We start from the raw sequence: 16,774 nt of genomic DNA, 5'->3' as shown, positions 1-16,774 counted from the left end.
TTCTTCATGTGTCGTGGTCAACTCGGCGCTCTAAAGCCCCCAAGAGAACTTTTTTCTATGCCAACCTAACTAGAGTGACGGGAGGGGCACAAATCAGAAAACGTGCTCAGCTCGTCGAGAAAATGTGATTTAAGCAATAAAATTAAAAATGCGATTTAAACCTAAATCAAACGCTGCAGATGGTAATTTCTTCATGCGCCGTGGACAACTCGGCACTCTAAAGCCCCCTAGAGAACCTTTTACTATGCCAACCTAACCAGCGTGACGGGAGAGGCACATCTCAGAAAACGTGCTCAGCTCGTCGAGAAAATGCGATTTAAGCAATAAAATTAAAAATGCTTATAAAACCTAAACCAGACGTTGCAGGTGGTCATTTCTTCATGTGCCGAGATCAACTCGGCACTCTAAAGCCCCCAAGAGCATTTTTTACTATGCCAACCTAACCAGAGTGACGGGAGGGGCACAATTCAGAAAACGTGCTCAGCTCAGCCCAAGTGAACTGCTAGGTTCATCATATTCTGGGTCAAAAGAGGTTTCTGAATCGGATGAAATGATGCTAATATTGCCGCTGGAAACGGAGCTGTGGCTATCATCTGCCATGTTGTTTGGGTTCGTTGAGATCCGGATGTACAACTTGTGACGTCACATTAATGGCGCCACCGGTGTGGCTGTGTGCGGAAACCGATCGATAAACTGGCATTTAATTTTAGCTTTATTCTTAGTAATCGGTGTCCATTTTTAATTTCCAATGCGGCAAATGTGTTCTCTTTATACATTCTATCAAATTCCGTTCTAACTGAAAAAAAAAGGGATGTCTCTAGGCCTTTAATTCCCATTCTTGGCGGTGGAATCTTGTGGTGCGTTCATTGACACCAGGAAATGATTTTTTTTCCTGTACACATTTATTGGCGCCGGTTACAACTGTAAAAGGTCAATTAAAATACAATAGAATTATTTTTAATTATTTATTGGCTACACTATAGTTGACCTTTCATCACAACTGTACAGCTTGTTATGTATGGGGATCAGTATTCATCACAATATAATTTCTACGTAAAGTTTTGTGTTTTCTTTTTTGTAAAACTAACTTTAATGTATTTTTAGGGTGTTTTAAGGTCTTGTCACCTAATTTTAACAGTCGAGCCTGGTCAAATCTGAGTAGATATTTTCCTTCTTTCTACTACATATGATATAGCATCGGTCCACTGGGGCCCTTTTGACATTTTCTTTACATTTACAATGGCATTTTTGTAATAACAAAACCACGTTCATAGTGTGATGTTGTTACACATATTTTAAACTTACCTTTGTTACAAGAAACCGCAAAAATTTAAAGATGATAATAGAGCCAACATGATTGAGCCATGTTGAGGCTGGAATTTACGACCTCTATCGGTTGACTGACGTACAGCGTGAGAGTATGTCAAAGAAATAGCAGATCCTGGATCAGTCCCCGGAAGCATACTCGGTTTCGTGGTTCACTGTGATTGGTCCAGCCAGGCCGTGTGTTCGTCCTATGGCGTGCGGACATCTGTTAGCTTGAGCCGCTTCTGGTAAGACACTCCACTCCAGTGCGAAGTCTCTCCGAAAAGACTCTCGAGAAGGGCACCAAGTCTGAGAGGAAAGAAAGAAGATGGGCAAAATGCAACTTTTGGCCGCTATTACGGCGCTTTTAGTAGCCTATTGCGTACAAGCCAAGGTGTACCTTCGGGAAGAGTTCTTGGATGGCGGTAAGGTTAAAGCAAAACCGAAAGTTAATGTCACGCTATTAAATGTCAAATTAGCTTATAGCTCCTTTTTTTTTTATTTGACAGTGTTTTTAATACCTGCTAAAACTTCCAAATGTGCTTCCACCCTGGTTGCTAAAAAGGCCTCATCGCCTCTTAAAATTGGCGTAAGAGATTTGAAGGCGTGTTCTCGTGTAAACTGTGGTCTTTAATCCCCCCGATTTTGATTTGTTTGTTGAGCAGATGAATGGAGAAGTCGCTGGGTTGACTCCAAACACAAATCTGACTACGGCAAATGGAAACTGACGGCTGGCGAATTCTATGGCGACGCCGAGAAGGACAAAGGTGAGCAAATGGTTGAACAAGGAAGAAAGCAAAACTAAACTTGTTCATGGACTAAGAGGAAATAAAGTGTATTAAAACATCAACAAAATGCAATTGTTTCTCAGTTTATTCATCAAGTATTTTGGACCGAATAGGAAAAAAAATCAATTTGATGATAAATGATGTTGGTGGGCTTTGCCATTAAGGGCATTGACCTAATGCACAGGTCAATGGTTTGATGAATGCTATGACGTTATATTGTCCTATGTTTTTAGGTCTCCAGACAAGCCAGGATGCTCGTTTCTATGCATCCTCCATTCGATTTGAGCCGTTCAGTAACGAAGGCAAGAGTTTGGTCATTCAGTTCACCGTCAAACACGAACAGAAGATTGACTGCGGCGGCGGCTACGTCAAGGTCTTCCCGGCGGACATGGAACAGACCGCCATGCATGGGGAGTCTACATACTACATCATGTTTGGTAAGTTACAGCCCCGCCACCCCCCAGCTTTGAGTTTAAGTGAACCACTTGCGCACTGTAATGATTGAGATCATTTGCTTCGCACAGGCCCGGACATTTGTGGCTATAGCACCAAAAAGGTCCATGTCATTTTCAATTACAAGGGCCAGAATCACCTCATCAAGAAGGAAATCAAGTGCATGGTAATTTATTCATATATATTTCAGAAGCTGACTTCCAAAGCCCATAAATACAGATTTCTCATAGAATTTTAACCCTTGTTCTTTTCTTTCAGGACGATGAACTCACCCACCTGTACACACTGATCCTAAATCCCGACCAGACCTACGAAGTGAAGATCGACAACAAGAAGGTGGAGTCGGGCAGCCTGGAAGAGGACTGGGACTTCCTGCCCCCAAAGAAGATCAAGGACCCTGAAGCCAAGAAGCCAGAGGACTGGGATGACCGCGCCAAGATCGACGATCCCGACGACACCAAGCCCGAGGTGAGAAAGAAAAGCAATATTTTAGCATTAACTGTGTGAAAATGATAAATTACAATAAACTGAAACTATTTACCTTTGGATGACACCATAAATTAAATACCAAGAAGTGCCCAGATTACCAGTTGATCTTGGAAATGCCTTCACTCTTCAGGACTGGGACAAGCCTGAAAACATCCCTGACCCTGATGCCAAAAAGCCAGATGACTGGGACGAAGACATGGACGGAGAATGGGAGCCTCCCATGATCCCCAACCCAGAATACAAGGTAGGTGATTAAAAACTGAATTTTTTTTTTTACCCAATCTTGCAAATTTTTTCTACAATTAAAACAACTCCCAGGTGTCTGAAATACTCTAAGGATCCGCAATTCTAGCCAGTACTGTTGTCAATTTTCATTGCATGTATATGCCACAAGATGACAGCAGAGCACTGCTTTTATAACAGACAGATGCTCCAAAGTAACTCATGTCAAGATTTGTGCTTCCAACAAAACTCACTGCAGCAATTCCTAGTTCATTTCAGGCTGTTGAGATCCTACTCTCGTCAATTTCCCATGTGCCCCTAATTTTACCCTTTGTTGCAGGGAGACTGGAAACCCAAGCAGATGGACAATCCCAACTTCAAAGGAGTCTGGGTGCACCCTGAGATTGACAATCCTGACTACAGCCCTGACGCAACCATCTACAAGTTTGACAACATCGGTGTGATTGGTCTTGACCTTTGGCAGGTAGATGAGACTAAACATTGTCATGCTAACCAGCTCAGTGTCCTAGTAGTAGAGTGTCCACCCTGAGACTGGAAGGTTGTGGGTTCAAACCCCGGCCGGGTCATACCAAAGACTATAAAAATGGGACCCATTGCCTCCCTGCTTGGCACTCATTATTAAGGGTTGGAATTGGGGGGTTAGAGCACCAAATGATTCCCGAGCGCGGCACTGCTGCTGCTCACTGCTCCCCTCTCCCCCAGGGGATGGATCAAAATCACATGGGGGTGGGTTAAATGCAGAGGACAAATTTCACCACACCCAGATGTGTGTGTGACGATGATCATTGGGACTTTAACTTAATTGACTTTAACTTTAATGTCACATTGACAGCAAACTGAAGCTCAATTTTGCGCACAGGTCAAATCCGGCACCATCTTTGACAACTTCCTGATCACTGATGATGCAAAGGAAGCCGAGGACATCGGGAATGAGACGTGGGGTGTCACAAAGGTATTAAGCGTATTCTCATGGAATTTCAATTTGCAAGATAATCGTCCTAATTTTGTCCGACGTTTATTTACAGGAACCCGAGCGTAAAATGAAAGAGGAACAAGATGATGTGAAACGCAAGGAAGAGGAGGAGAAAAACAAAGAGCAGGATGCCCACGGCGAGGATGAAGATGGGGAAGACGAGGATGATAATGACGATGAGGATGATGAGAATGAGGATGAAGATGATGAAAAGCCCAAAGATGAGCTTTGAGAAGGTCTGCTTTGCAGAAAGAGAAAAAACTGTGTACATTCCGGGGATTTCGTGGCTGCTGTGCATCCTCACCCTAAAAAAGTAAAATGTCAACAAGGGAGGATAGCTTTTACTTTGGCCATTATGTCAACATTGCATCTCCTAACAACTGGCTCGATGCACAATTGCAATCCTGTTTTTCTTAAACTTCATCTTCTTAGAGAAAGGAGCTGTCATTTTGCCTTCCCATTTGGGTCAGAGTGAAGGCTTAACATCTCGCATCATTCATATTTAAGTGGTAACATGTCTTTTGCTGTGGAAAACAATTAAATGTGTACCATTCAAATCACCTACAATAATCAAGGATGCAATTGTACTGTTTACATACCACTCATCTTATAGCGCAAATAAGAATTGCCCGAATACAATGCCTTCAAATGATGTAAAATCACCTGTCTACGTTTTAATTCTAGTGTGTGATCAAAGCAGTCTGGTGAACAGACCTCTCGACCCTTTTCTGGTGTGAATAGAGCAAGGGTGTGCTCGTTTCTATTGGTCCAAATAAATGATTATACAAAAGTTTTTATAAAACGTGTATGTGATTTTTTTCCAGGTGGCTTGAATTTACAAAAATTATGGTTTTGAAATTGAATCAGAATGTGGTGCTCCGTGTACAAAACGCGCAGTCCATGGTGGTCTCGCGAGAGGAATCTCGTCTTGGTCCGACTCCCGGCCAACGCAACTTTTATTATCCATTATTTTTTCCCTCCATTTACTTGCTAAAGCGACAGCTGCATGTAAGAAATGACGCGTGACAACTGTTAATTCTGAAGCGTATTACCAGTGCATCTCAGTAGATTTACATGAGACAGTAATTCTATGATAACTAGTACAATTAGCAATGTTCAATTTATCACGTATTTTGCACTCGTCACGGCTGAAGTTCACTATTTAGCACAAAACCGAAGCGGCTATATTGCGTCAGAAACTGCAAAGTTTTTTGAGTAAAAAATAAAAGAAAAAAGTTGGGCTCGTCCGGGATTTGAACCCGGGACCTCTCGCACCCTAAGCGAGAATCATACCCCTAGACCAACGAGCCGTCTGGTTAAGAAGCGGATTCATGCGTACAAGAATACAAGAATTGGTCGTAGCCCATTGGTAGGTTAAATAACTACGCCCTTTTCGCCAGTAATATTCATTTTAGTTTCATCCGTTTCATCACACGCAGTAGAAGTTGCTGTATCGTATTAAATGAGGCGTCACAGTCCACACGCGTGTAATAGTCAGCACAGTTTCTTTTCACGTTATTTAGGGGTTTTAACTGTAAGTCATGTGACTCTCCTACGCAGCCATCTTGTGGCAGAGAGGGAGGGGCGCGTATAAATGGATCTCACTGGCCATCTCAATTGGGCCAAGACAAGACACGCCCTCCATCTTTGGAGGGGTCATATTTCATGAGCTAGCCTATAGGGTGTGTCTTGCTCGGATTCTACAGCCAATCACATTGAAGCAGGGCGTGTCGTGTCGCGTAATCGAGTGGGACTCAGAATAACGCGGAGGGGACGGGTGAGCGAGAGAGCGACACCAAGGAAAAGACAGAGAGCGAGTGAGAGGGAGCTAGCGCTTACAGTCGAATTCAAAACCTTACGCTGTCACGTCAAGCAGAGGTAAGACAGCCCAAATTAAACGCCCTACCAGCACGAGGCTGCTGAAAGTAAAGTGCCACGTCGTAAAGCCAACATCGAGCCAACCCAGGTTACTTTTCAGCGGTACTGTTAGGAAGTCTCCTCCGTGTTTACTCCGGGAGGCCTCCGTCCAAAAAAAGCTAGTGAGCTAACCTGTTAGCATGCTAGCCACAAGTGCTTGGTCTTTTCGAGGATTAACTCGTGCCGCGGTGCCAATATCGCGATTATTATTGTTCGGATCGTTGGTATATGACAACATGTCCAGGCGGATGAGCGTGTGGCTACGTGTGTTTTGTTCACCGCAACTGCTCGAATCTCCCTCGCTGTGATTTAATGCTATGTGCACTTGGTCAACTGCAGTTAGCTTTTAGCACGGCGGCTAATGCAAGAGTTAGCTGTGGTGAGGCATCAAAGTGTCTGCCAAAAACATGCAACTACTCGCATTGTCATCGAAATAATTCCCCGTAACGCAACTTCTACCATAGTCATGCTTTAAGCATTCATCCACACACGAATGAACTATCTTGATGGACTTGAGGAATTATATGAATTATTCGTGAAGTAATGGCAGCGTAACCTGCCTGACCCGAACCCCTGCACCGAGTGGTTTTTATTTATGACTCAATGGGACCAAGTTGTCGGTTTATAACATGTTACACTTAAGATCCGAGCAACTTTGCTGTCATCAGGCGGCCATTCATGGTGTTAGCGTAGCATTTCTTTAAGTGTGTGGAACCATGACTGGACAGCGGGTGTGTCCACATAACTCCCTCCCCCCCAAAAAACTGTCGTCGCCGTGCCCACCCGGGTTATCTCCAACGTTTTTCACCTTTTCATAGGACCCATTACATTATTAAGCATCTTACACGTGGCTTATCTTGGGTTCCCATATGGCGAGTGGGATGGCCCCCCTTCCCATTTGAGAGTCATTTAGCATGCCTTCAATGTGACAGCCGGAGTAGACACTCCAAATTACGACTTGACGATCTAACCCGTATTGATCACCTTCCGGCTTCTACTTGAAGTTGAGACCCATGTCAATTACAGGTGCTTGACAGAGTCACCCACACGGCAAGAGCTAAAATAGCTTGCACATTGAAATTGTACACGTGTGTGGGTGTGTGTTTGTGTGTGGGTGTGTTGAGGGGGGGGCGTTCTGTCACAAGCGCCTGGGACATATCAAATCAGCTGACAAAGTATCTTTCCAAACGAAACAAAGTTTGGTTGTGTGAGGCTCAACAGTCCCCGTTCTTCATAAAAAAAGACAAAAATCTTGCTGAACAGTGACAAGTGTGTGATTGATTCATCGTATCTTTTGTACATTTTTAGACCTTCAAGGAAAATGGCCGAGACACAGACACTTAACTTTGGACCAGAATGGTATAGTAGTACATTTGTTTGTGAATGTAATTTTCAATGGTGAGCCAACCCCCCCCTACTAGTGCAACCTCTCCAGGCATGTTCGGACGTGCCACCTCCAGCTTTTCATTCAGCAATTCACTAAACCTTTTGGCTCTGCGCAGGCTCCGTGCCCTGTCTGGAGGTGCAAGCAGTGGCGGCGGTGGCGGAGGAAGCAGCAGCAACAACGCCATTAGCTCGCCACCTCTCTCGCCTGTATTGCCAAAGTACAAGCTTGCAGACTATCGATACGGAAGAGAGGAAATGTTAGCACTTTATGTAAAAGACAACAAGGTAAACATGACACTCAGCAGATGCCCCCATTTGTCGTACGCTATGCAGACAGACCCACCTGCCAGAGGTGAAAATATTGAGAGCAACAAGATGCCGTGGGGATCACTTTGCTTAACCTCGAGTGTTTTATGTTGATGTGTGTGTTGTCTTCTGCTAGATCCCTATAGACTTGCATGATAAGGAGTTCCTGCCCATATTGCAAGAGGAACCTTTCCCGCCTCTGGCACTTGTTTCTTTTACAGAGGAAGAACAGGTAGGGCTGCTTGATGCCTGTCCTAAAATGTCTGTTCTCAACAACCCTTAAAGACAAATTTCCTCTGATCATTATCACTCACAATCTCAAGCTCACAATTTACTCCATGCTGACGTCGTTCTATTTGGCCACTCGAACCATTTCCAGTTTTGTTGTGTGTTCCATGCTGAATAAGCAACTACTGTATTGTTTGCTGCCAGGTATATCGAAGCATCCTTTATTACCGCCTCTTTTAGCTCCAAATTTGTCCTTTAGAGCCTGTACACAGCACATGCCCCTATTAGTTATCAGCTGAGAGTTTGTCAGTTTGTCAAGGTTGCCAGTATTTCATTCATTTAGACACGGACATTCCTTACAAGTCAATTGGAAAAAAAAAAAAAAGGTTCCCTCCCCTTTCTGTTTGTGTTCGCAGAGAAATTTTTCCTTGTCTGTAAACAGTGCTGCCGTATTCCGACGAGGAAGCGGCGCGGTAGTGAGTGCGCCTCGAGGCCGAAGTACCTCAAGGGGTAGAGGTAAACGCTTCCTAGTTTCCTTCGACGTGACTTTAAAAGTGATGTCTATGCCTTTTAAAAACAACTGCGAATAGTTGGGATGCCTTTGAGGGCTCCCACCAATCCGGGCGCTCCAATTCGGTCGCTCTCTCTTTCTGTCTTTGACATCGAATAATGGTTGTGTTCTGAGTCTCTGGTTGTTTTCAGGTCGAGGAAGAGGAGACGGAGGGTTTTACCAAAGAAGTTTTGATGATGTGGAAGGTTTTGGCCGTGGGGGCAGGGAGATGCATCGCTCCCAGAGCTGGGAGGAAAGGTACTGACGCATCCATTTGTGCGTTCAAGTTTCCACAAGACCTACAGACAGTTACGCAAAGAAGAAACCACAAATGCACTGTTTGTGTATTTCCTTGGGGACTTATTTACTCTTTTTGGGTTGTGTGTGTTTTTTTCCCATCAGGGGCGATAGAAGATTTGAAAAGCCAGGCCGAAAAGACCCGGGTTAGTATCGAAATAGCTTGTTCAAATAATCCATTTGTTCGTCGGTGGTGGCAAACGCTGGCTTATCTCCCTTTTTCTTTATTCCCATACAGAAGTGTCGCCAGGACATTTCCAGCTGAATCACGGTAAGTTTGTTCAGTCACTCCGTGTCGAATGGAAACGATAAAAGCCGACTTACTTCACCTCTAAGCAGCTTCCCCAATGACGAATTTCGCAGTGCGAAACAACTACGAGGATGCCGGGCTGGGCCTGTCGAGGAAACACGACTTCACGCGCTCAGAGAGCGAGAATTGGCGTACCTCTCGTGACGATCAGAATGGTGAGGATAATCGGGGGGGAAGGTTTTTGATTGGGACGGTGGGCAGGGACCACGCTGACTTGCACTAGTCTATTTGACCGACTTTTAAAATTTTACAGTGTGTTCACCTTCATTTGGAAGACATTCAATGTGTTTGTTTTCATTTACCTTAGATGTACCTCGGAGCGCGGCGTGGCATCCGGAGCAGCGGCGCCGCATTCCGTTTGACTCGCGAGAAGACGAACGCACCTACAGGAGGCAGCGTTCGGGCAGCGGCAGCTTGGATGACGACAGGGACGCTCTGCCCGAGTGGTGTCTGGAGGACGCGGACGAGGAGGCGGGCACCTTCGACTCGTCGGGGGCCTTTCTCTCACTCAAGGCAAGCGGAGAGGCATTTCTGTCAACGGATCTTCTTTACGTGAGTTTTGTGCGACGAGCGTGACCTTCTGTTGGCTTCTCAGAAAGCCTCCAAAGAGCCCATCCTGGAGGAGGCCGAGTTGGATTTTAAACCCTTGGAAGAGTGTGAGGAGGCCCTAGAGGAGGAAGACAGTCAGCCCAAGGAGACCAAAGAAACAGAAATAGAAGCCAAGCAAAATTCTGACCGAAAAGGTTTGGAGCCTTTTAAAATTCAGGCCCTGTCATTGTCACGCTAAATTGAATCGGCATGCAACTGAAACATGCCAAGCAGCAGCAGAGCAACATTTTCACAGGTAACCGCCGTAAGACAATTAGTTCCATGAGCATCGGCGAAAGGAAAATGAAAACGTTTGAGTGAAACACTCCTGGCACACTTATTCAGCCAAGCAAGAGCTCCTTAAAAGCCCATTACTGTGCCCGGCACAGCTTGAGAACCGACCTTCTTTTTGTTTGGGATCAATTGTAGCGCTGAGGAACATAACAAGAACAAGTGCTCCAGTTGACACAATGTCATCTCTACTCTTAGTATTCACAGGGGTGAGCAGAATGTCAGAGGAGACCCCACCTGTTCCCCCGCCCGCCGTTGGGACGATCCCCGAGGCCCAGACGACCCACAAGTCTGCGTCGCCTGGCCACCTCAACCTGACGGAGGAACCCGAAAGGCAACCCCACCTGGAGCGACCGCCAGAACCCTGCAAAGTTGCTCAGCACGTCCCGTTGTCCAACAGCATGTCGCTACCCAACTCGCGGATTTCCGCCACCCTCACAGGTCATTTTTCTTCTTTGGGTGGACCGTAAAGAACCGTGGGAAAAGAAAAAGCGAGTAGCAACCACACAGTATTTGTCTGTTCCTTACTCACAGAAGTTCGCATGCAGTCGTCCAGCATGCAGACGCCCGGGGAGGTGCTCGTGGCTATGAACAATCCCCTGCCCTTTTCTTCAACTGTGTTAGCCCCAATTTCCAGGCCTGCCGCCGTGTCACATGACACAGATGAAGACGAGGGTTTGAAGCACTTTGAGCAGGTAACTCCTTCGTTTTAGCCTGTCCCCGTAACTTGCTATGTAACAAGCCACAATACGCCGCAGTCTGTTCTTCATCAGCAGTAATGAATTCATCATTATTGTAAATATTGAAATGGAGAACACAATATAACCCTCAGTTGTCTGTATGGTTATTTTGATGTGTGGGCTCTCAGCTTGAGTAGAAACCGACACAGCAAGTCACTTTTTTAGTACGTCTAAACTGCGGCACACCATCTGCTTTCTCCACGCGTCTACCCCCAGGAGGCAGAGAAAATGGTGGCTTACCTCCAGGACGGCGTGGCGGACGATGACAGACTGGCTGCCAAAGCCCCCGAAAAGCCCAAAGCTGCAGGCCTGCCGCTCACTCACAAGACTGCACTCAAGTGGTTTTACAAAGACCCTCAAGGGGAGATACAGGGTAAGACAGATGAAGGAAGTTACAAGAAAAATGTTAGGGGAACCTCCGTGAGGCCGCTTGGAACATACCCGATCTTGCGGTTTTGTCTTCAGGTCCTTTCAGCAACCAGGAGATGGCCGAATGGTTCCAGGCGGGTTACTTCACCATGTCTCTCCTGGTGAAAAGAGGCTGCGATGACATCTTTCAGGCCTTGGGGGAGATGATGAAGATTTGGGGGAGAGTCCCTTTCACGCCGGGCCCCGCGCCGCCACCCCTGCAGGTACCTCTTCACAAATGAAATCTGAATTCGTGAGCAACATGTTCAAAGGAAGGAAAATGACAACTCAACGATCCAATCACACCTTTGTGTCCAATGATGCCGATGCAGGGTGACGCCGACCAAGAAAGGTTGAAACGGCAGCAGGAGCTCACTGCGCTCAACCTTTACCAGTTGCAGCAGCTTCAATATCAATACCTCTTGAGGTGAGTTGATTCAGCAGAAAACCCACCAGTCGAGAGACATACACTCTCCAGCGTGTCCCGAGTCATCCCCGAAGTCTCCTCCCGGTGGGAACACCTCACCGGGGAGCTTTGTATTAAAAGGTGCAATGTCTTTGCTGTGTCCTTTCAGACAGCAGTATGCTCAGGCCCTGGCCCAGCAGAAGGCGGCAGTGCTGAGCTCGGCTCCTCTTCAACAGCAGCAGCAACACCAACAGCAGCTCAACACGCTTCAGCAGCAATACCAAGCTCTCAAGATAAGGTCCGCACAGATTTTTCACTCCCGAGAGCTTAGACTAGGGGTCACCAACCTTTCTTAAACCAAGAGCTACTTCCTGGGTACTGATTAAGGCAAAGGGCTACCAGTTTGACACACACTTCTGAAATAGCCAATTTGCTCAATTTAGCTTTCACTTTATGTTATCATTGTTATTTCCAGTTCTCATGTAAGTGTGATTTTAACAAGAATAGCAAAAATACAGTCAAATCTCGGTTTTCGACCACAATCCGTTCCAGAAGGCGGTTCGAGAAGCAAATCGGTCGAATTCCGAATCTATTTTTCCCATTACAAACAATAGAAAAAAAATTAGTCCGTTCCAAGACTAAAAGAAACCCCCCCTTTCTTTTTTTTTTTTAAACATTTTTTTCATTTGCGCATTTTTGCCCGATCGCGCAACTTCAGCGCACCGCCGAACGCGCAACCGTAGCGCGTCGCCGACCGCGCAACTGCACCGCGCTGGTCGCCTTATTGTGACAGAGCCGTCGCTGAAATTTACAAAATATTCTTAAAGTCCTGATGTACTTTCCAAAATTTAAGTGGACCTCAGTGCGCGGGGAGCTTTATTTGGTCCGATCGCGCAACCGCAGCGCGCCGGGCGCTCAGTGTCGCATTGCTTTAAGAGCGTCTTTGTGTTTTAGGATGGCTTTACTGCTCCCACTTGCTTTCTTTGGAGGCATGATTAGGGGTTAATACAATCCTCAAAGTAACGAAAATACCATAACCACAGATTCAGTCGGCATCCGGGCCGCGCGGTCGGGTTTTCTCGGGTCCTCCCGGCTCATCTAGTGAGGTTCGACCTATGAATTTTGTTCAACAACCGAAGAAAAAAATCTCAAATTTTTTATTCAAATTCCGACTTGTTCGAGAACCGGGACGTTCAGAAACCGAGGTTTGATTGTAAAATAAATAGATGCAGCTCACTGACAAGTGCCGCTATTTGAGCTAATTTTAGAACAGTCCTGCGGGCGACTTATGCGGTCCTCACGGGCTACCTGGTGCCCGCGGGCACCGTGTTGGTGACCCCTGGCTTAGACTGTACCACAATTATCTATTGTTTACCTTTGCAGAACATCGGAGAGCCTTCTACCTCCTGTTACACGGTCCCTGTCTGTACCCGACTCCGGTTCTGTATGGGAAATGCAGAATCCGTCCTCGCAGGCTTCTTGCACACCAAACCTCCCCACAGCCACGTCAAGCAGTAAGTCAACCTCACCAAAGTATGGAAGTGGGTTGTCATATCTAATTGTGGTGTGGTTTTTTTTCTGTTCTCAACAGCATGGGATGGCAGCAGCGTGTGGGACTTGCCCATAGACTCCGTGGCGAAGGCGCCGACCATCGAGCAGATGCAGCAGTTGGAGAAATCAAAGGCTGCAAAGGTAATTTGCATTCCTGCAGTCAGCAAGAAAACTTTTGAAAAATGTTTTGGTGTTTTTTTTTTTTCCTCAATTGGTGAAAGTCCCTACCGGGGTTCAATTACTGCGGTCGAACTTTGAAACCACATTCTCTAAAACCTCAGTTGGAACTGGAGAGGCGCGAAGCTGAACTGAGAGCCAAAAGAGAAGAAGAAGAGAGGAAGCGACTGGAGGAGGCTCTGCGGGCTCGTGAAGAGGAGGAGCGTAAGCGCCTGGAGGAGGAGGAGCTGGCGAGACAAAAACAGGTTGAGTGGTTTTCTCCAATCAAAGTAACTCCAAAACATTTGATGGGGATGCTGCTAAGACTAACAATAATGAACATCTATAGGAGGAAGCTCTAAGACGACAGAGAGAACAGGAGGAGGCGCAACGGAGAAAAAAGGAGCAAGAAGAGAGACTGGCGCAGGAGGAAGCCCTGCGAAGACTTGAGGAGAGGAGAAGAGAGGAGGAGGAGAGGAAGAAAAGGGAGGACTTCCTTCGCAAACAGGTCAAGCCAGCCCCTGGCCGGGTCGAAGCTTTCAGTGTTTCACAAGTAAAAAAAAGAGAGAGCCCTTTTATCATTTATTTATTCCAAGCGGGAATTTTCCTCACGCATACAGGAGGAGGAGCGCAGAAAACAAGAGGAGCTGGAGGCATTAAGGAGGCGCGAGGAGGAGAAGCGAGTAGAGGAGGAGGCTGCTGCTGCAGCGGCAGCTGCAGCGGCGGCGGCTGCCCTTGCTCAGCAACAGCAGGAGGAGCAAAAGCGGAGGGAGCAGGAGGCGCAGAGACAGCAGGAGCTGCAGAGACAGAGGCAGCAGCAGCAGGAGGCTCTCAGAAGACTGCAACAGCAGCAGCAGCTTGCACAAATGAAGGTGAAACGACAAACTCGTGCACCCAACTTCCTGATTAAGTAGCAAAGATAGCCAGGTCATTTTTGAAACGGCTATCTCAGGAAAGTTGAAAACACAATTTGACTCTTGGTGCTCAATAGGCTGAATGTTACAAGTGTTGAGTTCCACCAACACTCTTCCCTGTTTCTAGCTTCCGTTGTCATCCAAGTGGGGTCATCAGTCCGCCAACGCTAGCAACAAGAATCATAACACCCTGTCACTAGCCGAGATCCAGAAACTGGAAGAGGAGCGGGAAAGACAGGCACTAGAAGAGGTAAAATGATGCTGCTCACCAGGCCTTTTATTTATTTTCTTTTTTCAAATCATATTTTTGCGCCTCCCACACTTGTAGCAGCAGCGTCAGCAGCAGGAGCTCCTGAAGCTGCAGCAGCACCAGGCCCTGCAGCAGGCCCAGCAGGCCCAGGCCAAGCTGTCGGGCTGGGGGCACGCCGCTAAGCAGCCCCCCGCGACCAAGTCTCTGCTGGAGATTCAGAGGGAGGAAGCGCAGCAGATGAAACAGAGGAAGGAGCCACCGCCCCAACAGCAGCAACAGAATCACATCTTGGCCCAGCCGACCCGGCCGCAGAACAAAACTGTATGTAGACGGACGGGAGGGAGTGCACTTACTGGCCGCTCGTAAATTCAATGAGCCAATTTATTCAGGGTCTGAATGGCGTTTATTTTATTGAAGTGTCGATCGTTCTCGTCAGACATCTCTGAGCAACTCCGTATGGGGTTCCGTGAACATCACCCCTTGCTCAAACTGGGCGGTGGACTCCAGCAGCATCTGGGGGGACACCCACAACTCCAACATGGGCTTCTGGGATGAAGCTGTGAAGGAGGCTGTCCAGCAGCCCCCGCCCACCAAGAAAGGAAATGCGCAGAAAAACAAGGGCAATGCCAACCTCAGGTAAGGGTCCAAGCTGCCTTCTGAGGAAAGGAAAGTCAAATGGACTTTGATCTTATTTTGTGTCTTCCATATTTGTTTGGCCACGTGAAGTAATTCCACGAGTGGGCGAGCCAACAAGAAGGTGGAGGAGGAAGAGAAGCTGCTCAGGTTGTTCCAAGGGATCAATAAGAGCCAGCAGGATGGCTTCATGCAGTGGTGCGAGCGCACTCTCCACAGCCTCAACACAGCCAACAATCTGGATGGTAAATAGGCGCGCAAAAATGCCCGGCGCCATGACACAACCGTCCCCCTCGAATTCACGTTTGCGCCGCCCGCCCGCCACAGTTCCCACGTTTGCATCGTTCCTCAAAGAAGTGGACTCACCGTACGAGGTGCACGACTACGTCAAGGCCTACCTGGGGGACACTCCCGAGGCCAAGGACTTTGCCAAGCAGTTCCTGGAGCGTCGTGCCAAACAGAACGCTAATCAGCAAAAAACGTCGCCGCCGCCGCAGCAGAAGCAAGGGCAAGCCCTGAAACAGCAGCAGGTAGGGATAGAAATTGGATCGAATCCAAATATACAGCGCTTGACAAGTTGAGTTGCAATATCACCAAGCACCACTAGATTGCAGACCTGTTTGAGGTTCACATATTGATACACATACCTCAGTATTAGAATGTCATTATAATATTGAGTTTTATAAATGTGAGTTTGTTTTCCTCTGGAAATGTCTTCACCTTGGTTCCCGTGAAGGATTCTGTGTGGGGAGGAACAGGATCATCAACGCTCTACCTGGGCAACCACACAAGTGGTCAGCACAAGCAACATCATCAACAGCCACCGCCACCGCAGCAGCGCTTTGAGACGGTCACCTCAGGGAAGAAGAAAAAGAAGCAGAAAATGGTCCGTGCGGATCCCAGCCTTCTAGGTGAGGCCCGTCCCGGCCTATGGCAGCTTTTCCCAGCCTCCAAAATATCTGAGCTGTCTGTTTTGCTTTCTTTGCCATCAGGTTTTTCTGTTAACGCATCGTCCGAGAGACTGAACATGGGCGAGATTGAAACTGTGGAGGATTTTTAAGGGAATGCAGCCGAGTAAAACACCCACTGACTGACTCGAACCCCAACCCTCCCTCAACCGCAGCTGCCAACATAATGTCACCATTTTCTTTCATCATCCATCAATCCAAAACATAGCAAAAGGCTCCTCGGATGCTGTGGGTCTGATTTTGTTCTATCAGCCGCAGTTGGCAGAATCTTCCAATTGGACCTTCTTCTCTAAAGTGTTGGTGGGGAAAGTGAGAGATGATATCAATTTCTTCTATTTATTGAATACCAATTGTCCCCCCCCCACCCCCACTCAACACATTCTGCCCTTTCTCCTTTTTTTTTGTTGCCCCGCCCCACCCAATGATGCTAGTTATTGGTGGATTAAGACGGCAGAGTTGAGCCTAAGGATCGGTGCCTACTTTATGTCCTGTTTTAAGGACATGTTCCAAGTCCCAAGTAGTTATCTATTTCTTGTAAAATACTAGGCTGTTTAAAAAAATAAACTTTCAACTTGCATCTCTGATAATATATGGAAAATGATCTGCTGGGGTGGTACTTTTTAT

The 16,774-nt window shown here is 46.9% G+C and overlaps 2 protein-coding genes and 1 non-coding gene across 6 annotated transcripts; 2 read left to right on the top strand and 1 right to left on the bottom strand.

The window, feature by feature from the left end:
• Positions 1 to 1,534: 1,534 nt before the first annotated feature.
• On the top strand, positions 1,535 to 5,053 carry LOC148387047 (calreticulin-like). Its single transcript, XM_088397425.1, has 9 exons — positions 1,535 to 1,730; positions 1,971 to 2,072; positions 2,327 to 2,530; positions 2,618 to 2,712; positions 2,805 to 3,014; positions 3,166 to 3,279; positions 3,598 to 3,741; positions 4,138 to 4,230; positions 4,304 to 5,053. Exons 1-9 carry the CDS (start codon positions 1,634 to 1,636, stop codon positions 4,481 to 4,483), a joined length of 1,239 nt encoding a protein of 412 aa, XP_088253551.1. The 5' UTR covers positions 1,535 to 1,633; the 3' UTR covers positions 4,484 to 5,053.
• A 436-nt stretch (positions 5,054 to 5,489) lies between these two features.
• On the bottom strand, positions 5,490 to 5,561 carry trnap-agg (transfer RNA proline (anticodon AGG)). Its single transcript has one exon. It is a non-coding gene; the product is annotated as a tRNA-Pro (tRNA).
• A 424-nt stretch (positions 5,562 to 5,985) lies between these two features.
• Positions 5,986 to 16,737, top strand: gigyf2 (GRB10 interacting GYF protein 2). 4 transcript variants are annotated; one of them, XM_088396113.1, is made up of 29 exons: positions 5,986 to 6,129; positions 7,477 to 7,527; positions 7,671 to 7,839; positions 7,997 to 8,092; positions 8,505 to 8,604; positions 8,791 to 8,896; positions 9,041 to 9,081; positions 9,174 to 9,206; positions 9,299 to 9,400; positions 9,553 to 9,758; positions 9,841 to 9,988; positions 10,323 to 10,565; positions 10,659 to 10,819; positions 11,081 to 11,237; positions 11,330 to 11,496; positions 11,605 to 11,699; positions 11,848 to 11,976; positions 13,062 to 13,192; positions 13,270 to 13,370; positions 13,511 to 13,651; positions 13,735 to 13,893; positions 14,006 to 14,257; positions 14,427 to 14,549; positions 14,628 to 14,870; positions 14,986 to 15,185; positions 15,276 to 15,427; positions 15,510 to 15,712; positions 15,919 to 16,093; positions 16,175 to 16,737. In XM_088396113.1, the coding sequence occupies exons 2-29, from the start codon at positions 7,490 to 7,492 to the stop codon at positions 16,240 to 16,242; spliced, it is 3,939 nt and encodes a 1,312-aa protein (XP_088252239.1). In that variant the 5' UTR covers positions 5,986 to 6,129; positions 7,477 to 7,489; the 3' UTR covers positions 16,243 to 16,737. The 4 variants fall into 4 exon arrangements, with proteins under 4 accessions (XP_088252239.1, XP_088252237.1, XP_088252238.1 ...); XM_088396111.1 differs by having other exon boundaries at positions 9,275 to 9,400; XM_088396112.1 differs by having other exon boundaries at positions 9,272 to 9,400; positions 14,631 to 14,870.
• Positions 16,738 to 16,774: the final 37 nt, after the last annotated feature.

The sequence above is a fragment of the Syngnathus floridae genome, chromosome 14 (genome assembly GCF_059516105.1).
Source record: "Syngnathus floridae isolate MCC-2025c chromosome 14, RoL_Sflo_1.0, whole genome shotgun sequence".
NCBI classification, from domain to species: domain Eukaryota; kingdom Metazoa; phylum Chordata; class Actinopteri; order Syngnathiformes; family Syngnathidae; genus Syngnathus; species Syngnathus floridae.
Note: the sequence above shows the minus strand (reverse complement) of the source record. Positions and strands in the feature narration are given on the sequence as shown.